General features: G+C 37.0%; 1 protein-coding gene across 1 annotated transcript in view; it reads left to right on the plus strand.

The window, feature by feature from the left end:
- The window catches only part of POLR3B (RNA polymerase III subunit B), a 102562-nt gene that overhangs the window by 45411 nt on the left and 43317 nt on the right, over positions 1 to 13834 (plus strand). Inside the window, exons 14-19 of the mRNA XM_080660582.1 lie at positions 1744 to 1944; positions 3776 to 3938; positions 5119 to 5272; positions 7334 to 7408; positions 7982 to 8080; positions 11443 to 11570. Coding sequence (XP_080516708.1) covers positions 1744 to 1944; positions 3776 to 3938; positions 5119 to 5272; positions 7334 to 7408; positions 7982 to 8080; positions 11443 to 11570 — 820 coding nt within the window. The remainder of the gene's footprint in view (positions 1 to 1743; positions 1945 to 3775; positions 3939 to 5118; positions 5273 to 7333; positions 7409 to 7981; positions 8081 to 11442; positions 11571 to 13834) is intronic.

The following is a 13834-nucleotide window of genomic DNA, read 5'->3' on the forward strand; positions in this document are numbered from 1 at the left end:
TAGAAAAGTCGGTAGCAGACCTTGTTGCAGTTGTACCCCAACTTGTAGGCAACCAGAAGATAGTCAGCTTCTAAAATTCTGTGTTGCCATTAGTAGAATATTTTCAACAAATAAATTTTCTCAGAAGAGCATTTTTAGACCCTGTCTGTTCCTCTCTGCCCCTTTTGTAATACTCCTGCAGAATACTAGACCAAATTCTCTTGCTGAACATCTTGGCTTCACTCCCCATCTACTTCCCTTTTGCCAGAAGCTGCTGCCTTATTTCAGTCTGTGCAGAATATTTATTTACCTTACTCTTACTTTCTGGGCATAAGTCAGTTTATGAGGTTCATTCTCATTCAAAGCATAAAAGGAGTTAACAGGAAAAGCAGTAAAGACGTTAACTTATGGGATAAATGTATTTGCTTTATTTGCTTTGTAATGATAATTTCTTAGAATTTAGCACTTTTTCATGTTATGAAAAACTCAAGTTTTTGAAGTAATAGACTTTCACTGTAATAAAGATTAAATTTTAATTTGTGACGGATCACACTAACGTCACATATTTTAATTCAAGCAAAGCACCTCATCTGCTTCTGAAACCCTAGCAATTTTTCTATGAGGGGTTTTAACCCAGGATCCATGAGTACTCCCTGGAAATTGAATGAAAAATTTTGTGTTCATGATCTATGTGTGTTTTTCTCAAGAAAACAGTCATAGATTTGATCAGATTTTCAAAAGAAAAATGAAGTACCACTGTTTGGCAGATGTCTTTTTTTTTTTTTTTTTTTTTTTTACTTTTGAATCAAAGATCATTGGATTATTTTGCTTTTTAAAAAATACATATTTTTATTGATTTCAGAGAGGAAGGGAAGAGGAAGAGAGAGATAGAAACATCAATGACGAGAGAGAATCATTGATTGGCTGCCTTCTGGGACATGTGCCCTTGACTGGGACCCTTCAGTCCTCAGGCAGATGCTCTATCCACTGAGCCAAACGAGCTAGGGCTCATTTTGCTTTCCTATGCATACTATTTTCTACCATTAATTCATGTTATCAATGACTTTAAAAGTTAACAGTTTCTAACCTTAATCTTTAAGTTATCATTGAAAATATTTAATATGTGTAGTTAATATAACTATTAAGTAGTATATTTAATGTAATATATTTAGCACATAGAAGATAAAGTAAGTTTAATGTTCAAGATTTATTTCATATGGATCTATTTTAAGATTGACATGATAGCCACAGAGGAGATATAATATTTAATATGAATATATAAGAAGGTTTTAGCCTTAATTAAGAAGCCTACAGTTTCTTCATTATCCCTGATAACTGCTATTAGAGTCATTTTTCTGTTGCTATGTTTTTCTCTAAGACTAATTTGGAAGACATTTAAATAATGGCACATTCCAACAAGTGTAGAAATTGCTACTGTTCTCTTATTAGCTTATTGCCTCAAGTGGAAATCTCTAGTTGAACTGACTTGTTTGGGATATAATTAGTTCTTCAGAAAATAACTGCTTTGATGTGATAAGGTTGATCCATCAAAGCATTCTGAGATGATTGATAGATAGGTAATATTCATTAAATTCCTAGAAAACCCCAGCAAGTGACCTGGCTAATTTTTATTTTAATTATGACATTTTGATTGCTGAATATAATTTTGTAAACATCTAGTTCCTATAATAAACTTCTCAGAGTAACTGCAAAGTATTAAACAATTTATTAATAATCAGGGATTCTGTGTCTTCTCTCTACCAGGGAAATTGGTCTCTAAAGAGATTTAAAATGGACCGTCAAGGTGTGACTCAAGTGTTGTCTCGCTTGTCATATATATCTGCACTAGGCATGATGACAAGAATCTCTTCCCAGTTTGAAAAAACAAGAAAAGTGAGTGGTCCTCGATCGCTCCAACCATCTCAGTGGGGAATGCTCTGTCCTTCAGACACTCCTGAAGGAGAGGTAAGGTACCTGAGGAGTCTCTGTTCTGTGTCTGAGTTAATACCCGTTGGTGGTGTTCTGGTTCTGCTCCATTTCCCCAGGTCATATTCTTTTTTTGGGTCAGCCACTTATCGGGCCAAGAAGTATTAACGCAGCTTGTCAGGATAACATCAGTATCATTCCAGAATCAGTACCTACAGAAACATTTGATTTAGTATCTCACCTAAATAGAAACATGGTTCAAATTTTCTGGCTTGTTTATTTAACCCAAGAATCCAGCCATGTAGTGGAGAGGAGACAAGAATGTGAAGGAAAATTGAGAGATCCATTTCTTTCCTTATGAGGAGCTCTTTTTAAGCTTCTCATTTTCTTTAGGTGTCCTTAGAGAACATCATAGTTGCAATTGCAGCCAACTGGGAGCACACAGCCCAAGACCTAAAGTGGATTTCAATTCAGTTATGTCAGATACACAAACAATTACCTAAACACTAAACCAACCAGTTTAAATAAGTATTTCCATAGCACTTACTGCTTCCTGTGTCATGACCCTTTCTCCTTCATATTAACCATTGTTGGTTTCACTTGATTGTATTCGTTCTAAATTGTAAACTTCAGAAGGAAGGAACCTTGTTGGGTTCATCGATGTATGCCAAGCTCCTAGCACAGAGCCTTGTTCAGAGTGAAGGCCTCATAAATATATGCTGAATGATTAAATGAGGTGATTATGACAAATAAAAGATGTAAGTTCCAAAGTGTAGGGATTTATTATGACTTGGGAGTGATGAAAAATAGTTTATGCAGGGGTATAATTTTTAGAAATTATTCTCCTAATTTTTCTTAAACCATATGAAATTTACACTAAAATTATGTAGCTTGTTAAATTTGCATAAAAAAACATCTTGAGCTTTGAAACTCTCAATTTCCTAAAGGTTGCCTCACTGACCCCGATGAGATACCTATTTTGTGCATCACTACAGTAGATGGTTTTTAATAATTGAAAATGCAATCTTTATATGTCTGTTTGCTATATTATATATTTATTTATATTTTTGTTTTAGATTTTGGTTGTATAGAAGTTAAAATATTTTTATTTCCTTTTTATTTTAAAATAATTTTAGACATGCAAAATAGTTATAAAATAAAAGAATTTTCATAATCTTTCATCTAAATTCCCCAAACGTGAGCATCTTAAATAACCATAGCATAGTTATCAACCTGTGAAGTTACCATTGATAACAGAACTATATCCTATAGATCTTATTCAGATTTTGTCAGTTTTCCCACTAATGTCTTTTTTTCTGATCCAGGATTATATATTACTTTCCGTTATCATGTCCCTAGTCTCTTAATCTGGAGCAGTTCTTCAGTCTTTCTTTGCCTTTTATGACCAAGAAGCTTTATAGAGTACTGGCCAATTATTTTGTAGACTATCTCTCATTTCAGGCCAGAAATTTTATGTGTCCGTATTTATCAATGTTTTTCTTTAATGTTTTTATATAATGCATCTTAATGACTATGATGTTCTATTGTCTGGGAATAACAATTTATGGAATCATTTTCTTTTGGGGATGGTGGTGTTTACGATGCTCTCATTATTTGCAGTTTCAAATAGTACAGTGCTAAGCATTTCTGTCAATCTATGTGTATACCCTTTCTTGTGACCTTAAGATACATTCCTCTGGTTAAAGGGTATGTACTTTTTTTAAGGCTTTTGTATCAATTGCCAACCTGTCTCCTACAAGGTTGCACTGCTTTACATTGCATAGGCAAAAAGTCGAACTATTTTTGGACACAAACTGTACTTTGTATCACTAGTGTTCATTCTTAGAAATGACTATCTTTTGTTCTTTAGGCATGTGGTTTGGTTAAAAACTTGGCCCTTATGACGCACATCACGACTGACATGGAAGATGGACCCATTGTTAAATTAGCCAGTAACCTGGGAGTAGAAGATGTGAATTTATTATGTGGAGAAGAGCTCTCTTACCCAAATGTGTTTCTCGTCTTCCTCAATGGTGAGCATACTATGGAAACATGTTGATCATAAACAGTCTGTGGGGGAGGGGAAGGGAAGCCATTATTATTGATGTATTTAAAACACAAATATACTTTTACTAGTATCCTGGGCCCAGGTTGACCTTAATTTAAAGGTATGAAAAGGGTAACAGAAATCATTATTCCATTGGCTGGATTATCCGGGTTCTGCAAGAATACAGCTATCAGAGCTAGAGGGTAACATTTCAAAGACTGGCTGCTTTCTGTACTTGTGCAGCTATCAGCATATGCACAGAGGAATAAGCCTCAACATGACATCTTTAAGTTGAAGTTAAATATGTGTGGCATTCTGCAAAAATGAACAGATCAGCCCTGACAGTGAGTTGATTGTCAACAGCTGTGGCAAAAGGGTCCCTTTACTTCCATTCATGCTCTAGTCCAGCCTTGGGCAAACTACGGCCCGCGGGCCGGATCCGGCTGTTCTATCTGGTTCTCTTGCTCTCCCCTCCGCTCCTTTACTTTGAATTTATATTAGTTCACACAAACACTCCATCCATGCTTTTGTTCCGGCCCTCCGGTCCAGTTTAAGAACCCATTGTGGCCCTCGAGTCAAAAAGTTTGCCCACCCCTGCTCTAGTCGTTTCTTTCAGAGTCCTCCAAAAGTCTTAGCAAATGTGCCTTAGTCTTTCTGCCCTTAACCACTCCTCTCTGAATCCTCAAGCTAATCCTGGGAAGCGAAGTCTGCTTTCCTTATTTCACAGATGATGATCACAACAAGAGCTATTTAATAATAGCAGTTACTAGGTGCTAGGCAGAGTTCTAAGTGCTTTACATAAGATCAACTCATTTACTCCTCACATCGGCTCTTTGGAAATAGTAGAGCCAGTGTTCAAACCCAGGGGGTCTGAATCCGAATTTGTGCCTCCAGCATGGTGCTGACAGATGAGGAAAATGAGACTCATCTTTCCAGGGCTACTCTTTTAGCATCTGGTAGGGCTCACACTAAACTCAGGTCCCTCAGACTGCCCTTAACCACTCCACTCTGTTGATTCCCTACAGCCCTGGAGACTGGCCAGCGGTGTTAACAGTATTTTCAAGTGACTACTCAGTGCTGCTTCTCATTTTTATTGGGTGTATATTTTAAATCCTCTTAGATTTTTTTTTTTTTAAATTTCTGAATTAAATATTCTTTCTGCTTAGGTAACATCCTGGGTGTCATTCGAGACCATAAGAAGCTAGTGAATACGTTTCGACTGATGCGAAGAGCAGGATACATCAATGAATTTGTTTCCATCTCAACAAATCTTACAGATCGATGTGTCTATATTTCTTCTGATGGAGGAAGGTTGTGCAGGTATAAGTTGTTAAAAAGAGTTTTCAAGAATCTCTTTATGTTTACTTTGGAAAGAAATAGACTTTTTAATTTTTGAATCTGCTTTAACTTCTTTCATTGTTAAGATAAATTTCATTCAGTTATCAAACACTTCATGAATATGCATCCTGGATACTGAAGATTCAAAGATAAATGCGTCTCTGCCGTCAGAGAGCTCAGTCTGCTGGCAAAAGCAAAAATAACAACCAACTATGCTAGTAGTAAATGATAGCCATTATTTATTATTTTAATAGATGTTTTATATGTAAGGCTTTACCTTCAACCCTTTATGGTTCAATTATTATTTTCATTTAACAAATGAAGTGGGTTTTGTGAAACTACGTAACTTACCCAATGCTAGATACTGGTAGAGTTTGCTTTTTACTGGAAAGTCTTTGGAGTTTATTTGACTCCAACACTCACTGTTTTACCCACTACGTTCTATCACTATAAACTGAGTTTTGAAGGATGAGTAGGATTGTGTTACTTGGAGGAAAGGAGAAAAGCTAAGGAATGGCAAGAAGAAAAATCATGGATTGTGGTAAGTGCCTTGTAGGGTGCCAGGCACACATATTAAGTGCTTATTTGTGGCTGACCTGGTCCATTTAGGGGTAGGAAAAGCAATGGCATTTTCTAGGTTACTCCTTTAGGATTTTCCTCTTTCCTTACATCTAAAATAATATGGCATAGTCTAAAAGAAAACGAATTCTTTCTTAGAAGTAATTTTATAATGGCATATCATAGATTTGGCAGGAAGAATTAGAATATACTGAGTAAAAGTAAAAGGTAACTGAAGTAGCTAAATATGAACCTCTCCCTCTCCTACTGCTCTGTCATCACTTCTGGGTCCCTTAACCTGAACTACTAGTAAACTGCAGCCCTTGAAGATTATTTCCACAAAAAGTTCACCCAGTTCATTTTTCAGCAACTTGTAATTGTACAGCTCCTCGTAACTGTTGAAAAGTGCTCGTTAGTCCGCAAATGGTCATTTGGATGTTCGGGTAGGCTGCACAAGTGTCTGCTGGTGACTTGCTCCTCTGTAAGAGCTGCTTATCCAAATAACAGCAGCCCTTGACGTTTCAGTGCCGCATGCCATCCTTTGTGTCAGTGTTCCTCGTGGTGGCGAAGCCCTCGGAGGCAAATCAACACTGACAGTTACAGTTTAATCTACCAGAACATGAAGACCAAAAGCTCTCTCTACCTTATGCCCAGGACGCTGCTAAAATTACAAAGTAAAAAAGCTTTATTCTCTGCAAACTGACTGCCACTCTTTTTGGTCATGTGTAGCTTTAGGCAGCCTGCTCTGTAGCCCAGTGATGTTTATCCTAAAGCAGATCACTCTGAACAGCTGATATTCGTCAGGCCCTCACTACAAAATGCCATTGTAAACCTCAGTGGCAGTTCTTCTCTGCCTGCTGACTTCTTGGGTAGAAGATGACATATTTCCAGTATGAAATAGGAGGTGCTTTTAGTACAGGGGTGGGCAAACTTTTTGACTCGAGGGCCACAATGGGTTCTTAAACTGGACCGGAGGGCCGGAACAAAAGCATGGATGGAATGTTTGTGTGCACTAATATAAATTCAAAGTAAAGAAGCGGAGGGGAGAGCAAGAGAACCGGATAGAACAGCCGGATCCGGCCCGCGGGCCGTAGTTTGCCCATGGCTGTTTTAGTATGATGCATTTACACAGTTTAAGATATGACACTAAATGATTTATATCCTTTTTAGACTTTATTGAGGATCATTTTTGAATTGCCTTTTCACTCAGAACCAAGCATTTCCTAAGATACTTGGAAAAGTACTGGATGTGTATACATGTATCTGTGCACACATACAGACATGGGCTGATGTGTCTGTGTATGTGCATGTGAGAGAGAGAAAAGAAGCCTCTGTGCATTCACCTGTAAAAATTACCTGGTGTCCTCAAGCAATGCAGAAATAAGTTTGCTTATATTTATAGGTTCCCTCATTTCCCTATAGTAAACTTTTTTGCTGACTTAATTTTTCTGTTGGACTACTATGAATTTATTTTTTCCATTCCAGACCCTACATAATTGTTAAGAAACGAAAGCCTGCAGTCACGAATAAGCATATGGAAGAGCTGGCTCAGGGATACAGGTGAGTGGCCGAAAGCAAAACTTCTGAGTCTCCTTAGTATTCATATGATATAATCAGCAATAACATTATTTTATCTGAGCTTTTAAGAATAGTATCTTTTCACTTTTAACCCTTTAATTCCTCCTTACTAAATATATTAGCCTATTAAAAATCCATTTTTCACTATGTGAACTTGCTTGGATATTGTAAAATATTTATCAACTTAGATCATGAGGATTCTAGACTCTTGGTGTAAATTAGTGTACTATTAAGTGTTTGTAGTAAAAGACAGACTTTCATCAATATGTTGATATAGACACTGTGGGACTCTCATCATATGGAGTTCCTAAAATCATCAAAGATATTTTTAGATATGGGGACTGGATTAACAAGAATCACAGATTTTTTACTGATCTGTGATTTGTGATCATTGTAGGACCCAAGAATATCATGTTTCAAGTATCCCATTTTTCTGATACTCTCTGGGAGAGAAAGGTGCTTTGAGTAAATGAAAGCCAGATCTTCCATTATTACATATATAATATTGTAATGAAATGCTTTTTAGTAATGTATGTTTCACCAATATTTTCCCAGGAATTTTGAAGATTTCTTACATGAGAGTCTAGTTGAATATCTAGATGTGAATGAAGAAAATGATTGTAACATCGCACTCTATGAGCATACAATTAATAAGTAAGTAGGATCCATAACAACCATAAGTAAAACCTATCTGTTTATAGGAACTACCTTCTCGTTCCATTTCATCTTCAATTTTCCTATTGTGTGCTTTGCTAGAAGTATACTGTTTTATGATAAACCATAACCCATCATTTATCTCAATGTAAGACTATAACAAAATTGCGAACAAGTCATTTTTAGACTTAATTATCTTATGCATTACACTTAGTATTTATATTTTAAAAGGAATTGCTGCTCTGATTTTAATATTTAATTGTTAACAAAATTGAACTAATGAATCAGGATATGTAGAAGATGTATTTATCTCTTCTAGAGAGGATTTTATCAGTGGACATTTGAATTCTTATTGTCAATGCAGGAATTCTCTACATAGTATGCAGTTAAGATGCCTCTAAACTTATGTGTAATATAAACATAAAATGGTGCTATGTTTACGGTGTTTCTCCTACAACAGTGGTATTTTTAGAAGCATTAGAGGACATTTATATAACTTGCTGTCTGCTGCATGTTACTGATGTACTGCTTACCTGAAATGGGAATATATTGTTAAATAGGGAGTTTAATACTACCAGCTGATAACTATTTATGTCCTCTAGCAAGAAAGTACTTTTCTGTTTCCTGCTATCAAATGAAATATACTACTTTATTTTCGTCTAATTATAAGTTAGTTAATAATGCTTTCAATCAGAATTTTAATTCCTTAAAGGTATGAATCTCTCAAAGTACTTTTCCTCTCTCCTGACAAAGGTCTAACGTGTCTAAGAGGATTGGAGTTCATTCTATAACCCAAGTAGAGACATAATTCAATACACAAAAAGATCAATAAGCAGGAGGTCCTTTGTCATGTGTGTTGGAACTATTTTTTTATGATGGATTAGGTTATCTTGGAAATTACTTCTCTTTACAGGTACTATAAGCCATTGAAATCATTAAAGTTATGCTTCAGAAACACTTGAGGAAGGCATAGACAGTCAACCACAGATCCTGGATGTGATATCTGTTACTTTCAGCAAAGACCTAAAAATAATTTGGCTGCTCTTTCTCAGATATTTTCTGAATTGCTTAAACATTTAGCCAAAACTGAGTTTTCTGCAAAAATGTATTATGAAAGTAACAAAGATTCTGACACTTAGTACGTAAAGTCTTATTTTGTGCTCAATGTCTATAGTGGAGCTATCCAATAAAAATAAAATGCAAGCCACCTATATAACTTAAAATTTCTAGCAGCCACATTTAAAAAGTAAAAAAGAAACAGATGAAATTAATTTCAGTAATTTTATTTAACCCAATATATCTAAAATGTTGTCATGTCAACATGTAATCAGTATGAAAATATGGAGATATTTTACATTTTTAAAAAATATATTTTATTGATTTTTTTACAGAGAGGAAGGGAGAGGGATAGAGAGTTATAAACATTGATCAGCTGCCTCCTGCACACCTCCTACTGGGGATGTGCCCACAACCAAGGTACGTGCCCTTGACCGGAATCGAACCTGGGACCTTTGAGTCTGCAGGCCGATGCTCTATCCACTGAGCCAAACCAGTTAGGGCTTACATTTTCTTTTAAGTTTTTAACCTCACATCTCAATTTGGATGCTAAATTTTATTGGAAATACTTGATCTGATCTCATTAACACAGTTGGAAAAAGTAGACTCACAAATGTTAAGTTGTTATAAACGTAACTAAAAGGTTTAAAATGATTGAACTAAATTATTTCAATTTAAATATGAGTTTTAAAATTTAAGGTGATTAGCCCAGCCAGTGTGGCTCAGTGGTTCAGAGTAAACCCATGAACCAAGAGGCCACCGGTTCAATTCCCATTCAGGGCGCATGCCTGGGTTACAGGCTTGATCCACAGTAGGGGGCGTACAGGAGGCAACTGATTGATGTTTCTCTCTCATTGATGTTTCTGTCTGTCCCTCTCCCTTCCTCTCTAAAATCAATAAAATGTAAGGTGATTAAAATTAAGTAAAATTTAAAAATTCAGTCCTTTAGTCATACTAGTCTAACTTTTCAAGTGCTTAACAACTAAACTAGTGGTTATGGCATTGGTCCCTCTAGGACTTTAATAACTACTAGAGGCCTGGTGCATGAATTCGTGCATGGGTGGGGTCTCTCAGGGTGGCATGCGGAGATCGGACCCCCCAGCTTGTGCCCCCAGCCTCACAGTCCCACAGCCCCGCCTGGCACACCACCTTGGTTTGGCACTACCCCCTCACCTGCTCCACCATCCCACCTGCCAGGTGATCGATCAGGGTGGGGGGCCGCCCCACTCCCTTGCCCCTCCCCCCCCCACCCCCGCCCAGCTCCCTCAGTACCTGGGAGCTGGGCGGTGCCCTCACCCCCCACTGCTACTGCTGGTTGCTGTCTGCAGGGCAATTGGGCCCCACTCGCACCCGCCTTGGCCTGGCGCCGCCCACCCACCTGCTCCACTATCCCACCACAATCCCACTCTCATCAGGGCCCATCAGGGCCTGCAGTGCCTCCACTGCCACCCACTGCCAATGCCTTGTTGCTGATGCCCGCCATGTTTCACGCCACCCCCTGGTGGTCAGCGCATGTCATAGGAAACAGTCAAACTCCCGGTCTCCCGGTCGAACAACCACCAGAGGGGACAATTTGAATATTAGGCTTTTATTATATAGGATTCTTAAAGGGGATGTATTTCTCCCTCTAAAATGGTGCTATAGCCCTAGCTGGTTTGGCTCAGTGGATAGAGCGTCACCCTGTGACTGAAGAGTCCGGGTTCAATTCTGGCCAAGGGCACATGTCCAGGTTGTGGGCTAAGTCCCCAGTGGGGGGCGTGCAGGAGGCAGCCAATCAATGATTCTCATCATTGATGTTTCTATCTTTCTTTCCCTCTCCCTCTCTGAAATCAATACAGACATATTTAAAATAAAGTAAAATAAAATGGTGATACAACTTTCTCATTGATCTAAGTTGGAAAAGTGAAGAAAAGCAAGTTACTTATCCTGTGGATGTTTTTGATCTGCATTTCTATATGCTCAATTAATAATTTCTTTATAAATGCTAGTTATTGTTATTAGTAGTTAGTATATAATAATACTTTTTTATATAGACATTCCATACTGTTTTCCTTCTCTTGTATTTCTACAAATAATAGAAACTTCTATCATTAAGAAATTTGTTTTATTATATTTTATCAGTTTAGCTAGCATCAAATTTTGTTATTGAGGTTTTATTATGTAAATTTATTATATATATTTATATAAATTTAAATATTATTATCTAGATCCTATGGGGACTTAGATAGTAATATTTTCATACCCTTTCAGTGATATTTATTTTATCCTTGGTGCCTAATATGTCTAATTCTTAATTAACTTGCTAGAGATACCACCCACTTGGAGATTGAACCCTTTACTCTTCTCGGAGTTTGCGCGGGCCTGATTCCATACCCTCATCATAACCAGTCCCCAAGAAACACGTATCAGTGTGCCATGGGAAAACAAGCCATGGGTAAGATTCCCTTCTTGAATTTGCTTCTAAATACTTGGATAAAAGACATGTCTTTATTCTTACTTCACTAGTATTGCGTGTCTGGCCAACCAGGCATTGCTAACACCTAAGTGTTACCAAACTCAGAGGGTTGCCTAAGGAATTCTGCAATACTTGCAGCTGCCCCTATCATGTCTAAAGCTTAAACAAAAATGGAGAAAACTTCTCTGAACTCGTCCCCCTGACTAAACAAAGGGACATACAATAAATGTCACAGAATTATGAAGGGGTAAGTATGAAGAGAAAGCCCTATGAAATGTAAGTTGTTAATCCAGAGAGATGGAAGAAAGAGCAGAAAACTCAAGGTTAAGCGTGGAGAGGAAGAGGAAATAAAGATGCATGGTGTGTATTAGAATGTATTTAGTAATTGTCTGGATGACAGTCATTGAACCCGTTACATCCATGCAATTACTCCTATAGCTCCTGAAACGTCCAATTCATGTCACACCAGTTTCTGAACTCATTTTCCTTTTTTCTTTATATTTTGCTTTCTTTTCATCCACCCATCTATTAATTTATCTATATACCCATCTATAACATTTATTGAGCATCAACTATAGATCAGACAGTGGGGCTGGAACCTGAAAATATAGAGATGAACTCCTGTCCTCAAGGAGTTCACAGTCTAGTAGGAGAGACTAACAAATAAAATGGTAATTCATATAGTATGATAAATTCTATAATAGACCCACAGCCAGAATCTAAGGGAAGAAGAGCGGAAAGGTCACTTAAGGTTAGAGAGTAGGCTGTTTCTGAAGAGGAGAATTGAACTAAGTCTTTTTTTTTTTTTTTTTTTGAACTAAGTCTTAAAAAACACTAGTATCCTTATGAGTATGAATATTGTAAGCAACCATTTCATGAGAAAGTCTTGCTACTTTGATATGGCTATTTAGTGTATTATAGGTGTAGAGATGCCATATATTAACGAGTTTGGCTTTTATCTTGAAGTTGATACAAAGAGAATACCAAGCAAAAAAGTTCTGCTTATAAACATTTTGAAATTTTTTTTAATAATTTAAATCCTAATAAATGTAATAAATTTTATTTTCACATATGTCTATGACCTCAATATGACTTGTCTCTGATTTAAAGTATGATATAAGGAACTTCATTAAAAAAAAACCTGTAAAAGGTTTTGCATTGTGTTTACAACCAGAATGCACTTAGCTCTCAGTTACCACGAATCAGCTGCAATTGACTATAATTTGACAATTAAGGATTTTATTTCTCATTACGGATAAAGAGACTGTATTTCTTTTCAAGTTTTTATATTGCCCTTTAGTTGGCCATGAAGAAATAAGAAGCATGTTGTCCTGCTACCATTTACCTGAATGATGTAATGCCTCGACAGTTCAGAATAATTCCCAGTGGGAAAATCTAAACAGCAGCTCATCAATTTAGCCTTTCCCATTCATCCTCAGCTGCAGCATAGGCTGATTTCCCGCTTGTGCTTCTGACTTGCTAACAAGTTGAAATATACAGTACTGAACCCTGTGTGTCATGAAAGGGCTATCACTTCCATTGGGTTTACCAAACCATTTTGTTTCATGATGTGAATCCCAGCTGAAACAATACACCTTTTGTGTAGAACCTTCAGCAGAATTAACGGAAGACTAATCACTTCATCGCTAATGCCACTCTTTAGTGTGTTTGTTTGAAGATTGAAATAGAAAGGGCTGCATCTATCTCCACTTATTGAATGGTATGTGTGTGTGCTTAAAATAAGAGACTTGAAGGAAAGAAATAATATTTTTATTTTTCTAACTTCTCTCTCCACTCCCCCCCTCCCCCCCGCCCCCAAAGCCTTTATTTTGTGGCCATGAGTATCTGAAACATTCGGTTAGTTACCACACACAGTTAAGCAGGATCAGTGTGTACAGAAAGCCAATTCAGTGTCTGTAGAGTTCTTTTGTAGTTTTCTGTGTGAAGGTTTTTTTTCTCGTTTTGTTTTGAGTGTCATTTGCAATTCATTGTCTGTGTTTTCTGAGGTTGGTGTATTCAGCTGCTCTGACCCTGGGTCCTGCACATTTAGCTCCTTGGATACAATCCTCTGACGTTACTGCTGACGCTAGGAAGACAAAAGCCGCTGAATATCTTAAGTAATAAAAAAAAGCCTTTGTTACTGTTTGTTATTATAAAACACCTGACTGGAAAGAAAAGCAGAGAGATAAAAGTATGTTTAAAGTTGGCACATAATGTGGCCACATTTCTCTTTGGACACTGAA

Source organism: Plecotus auritus (genome assembly GCF_963455305.1).
Source record: "Plecotus auritus genome assembly, chromosome: 3".
Lineage (NCBI taxonomy): Eukaryota > Metazoa > Chordata > Mammalia > Chiroptera > Vespertilionidae > Plecotus > Plecotus auritus.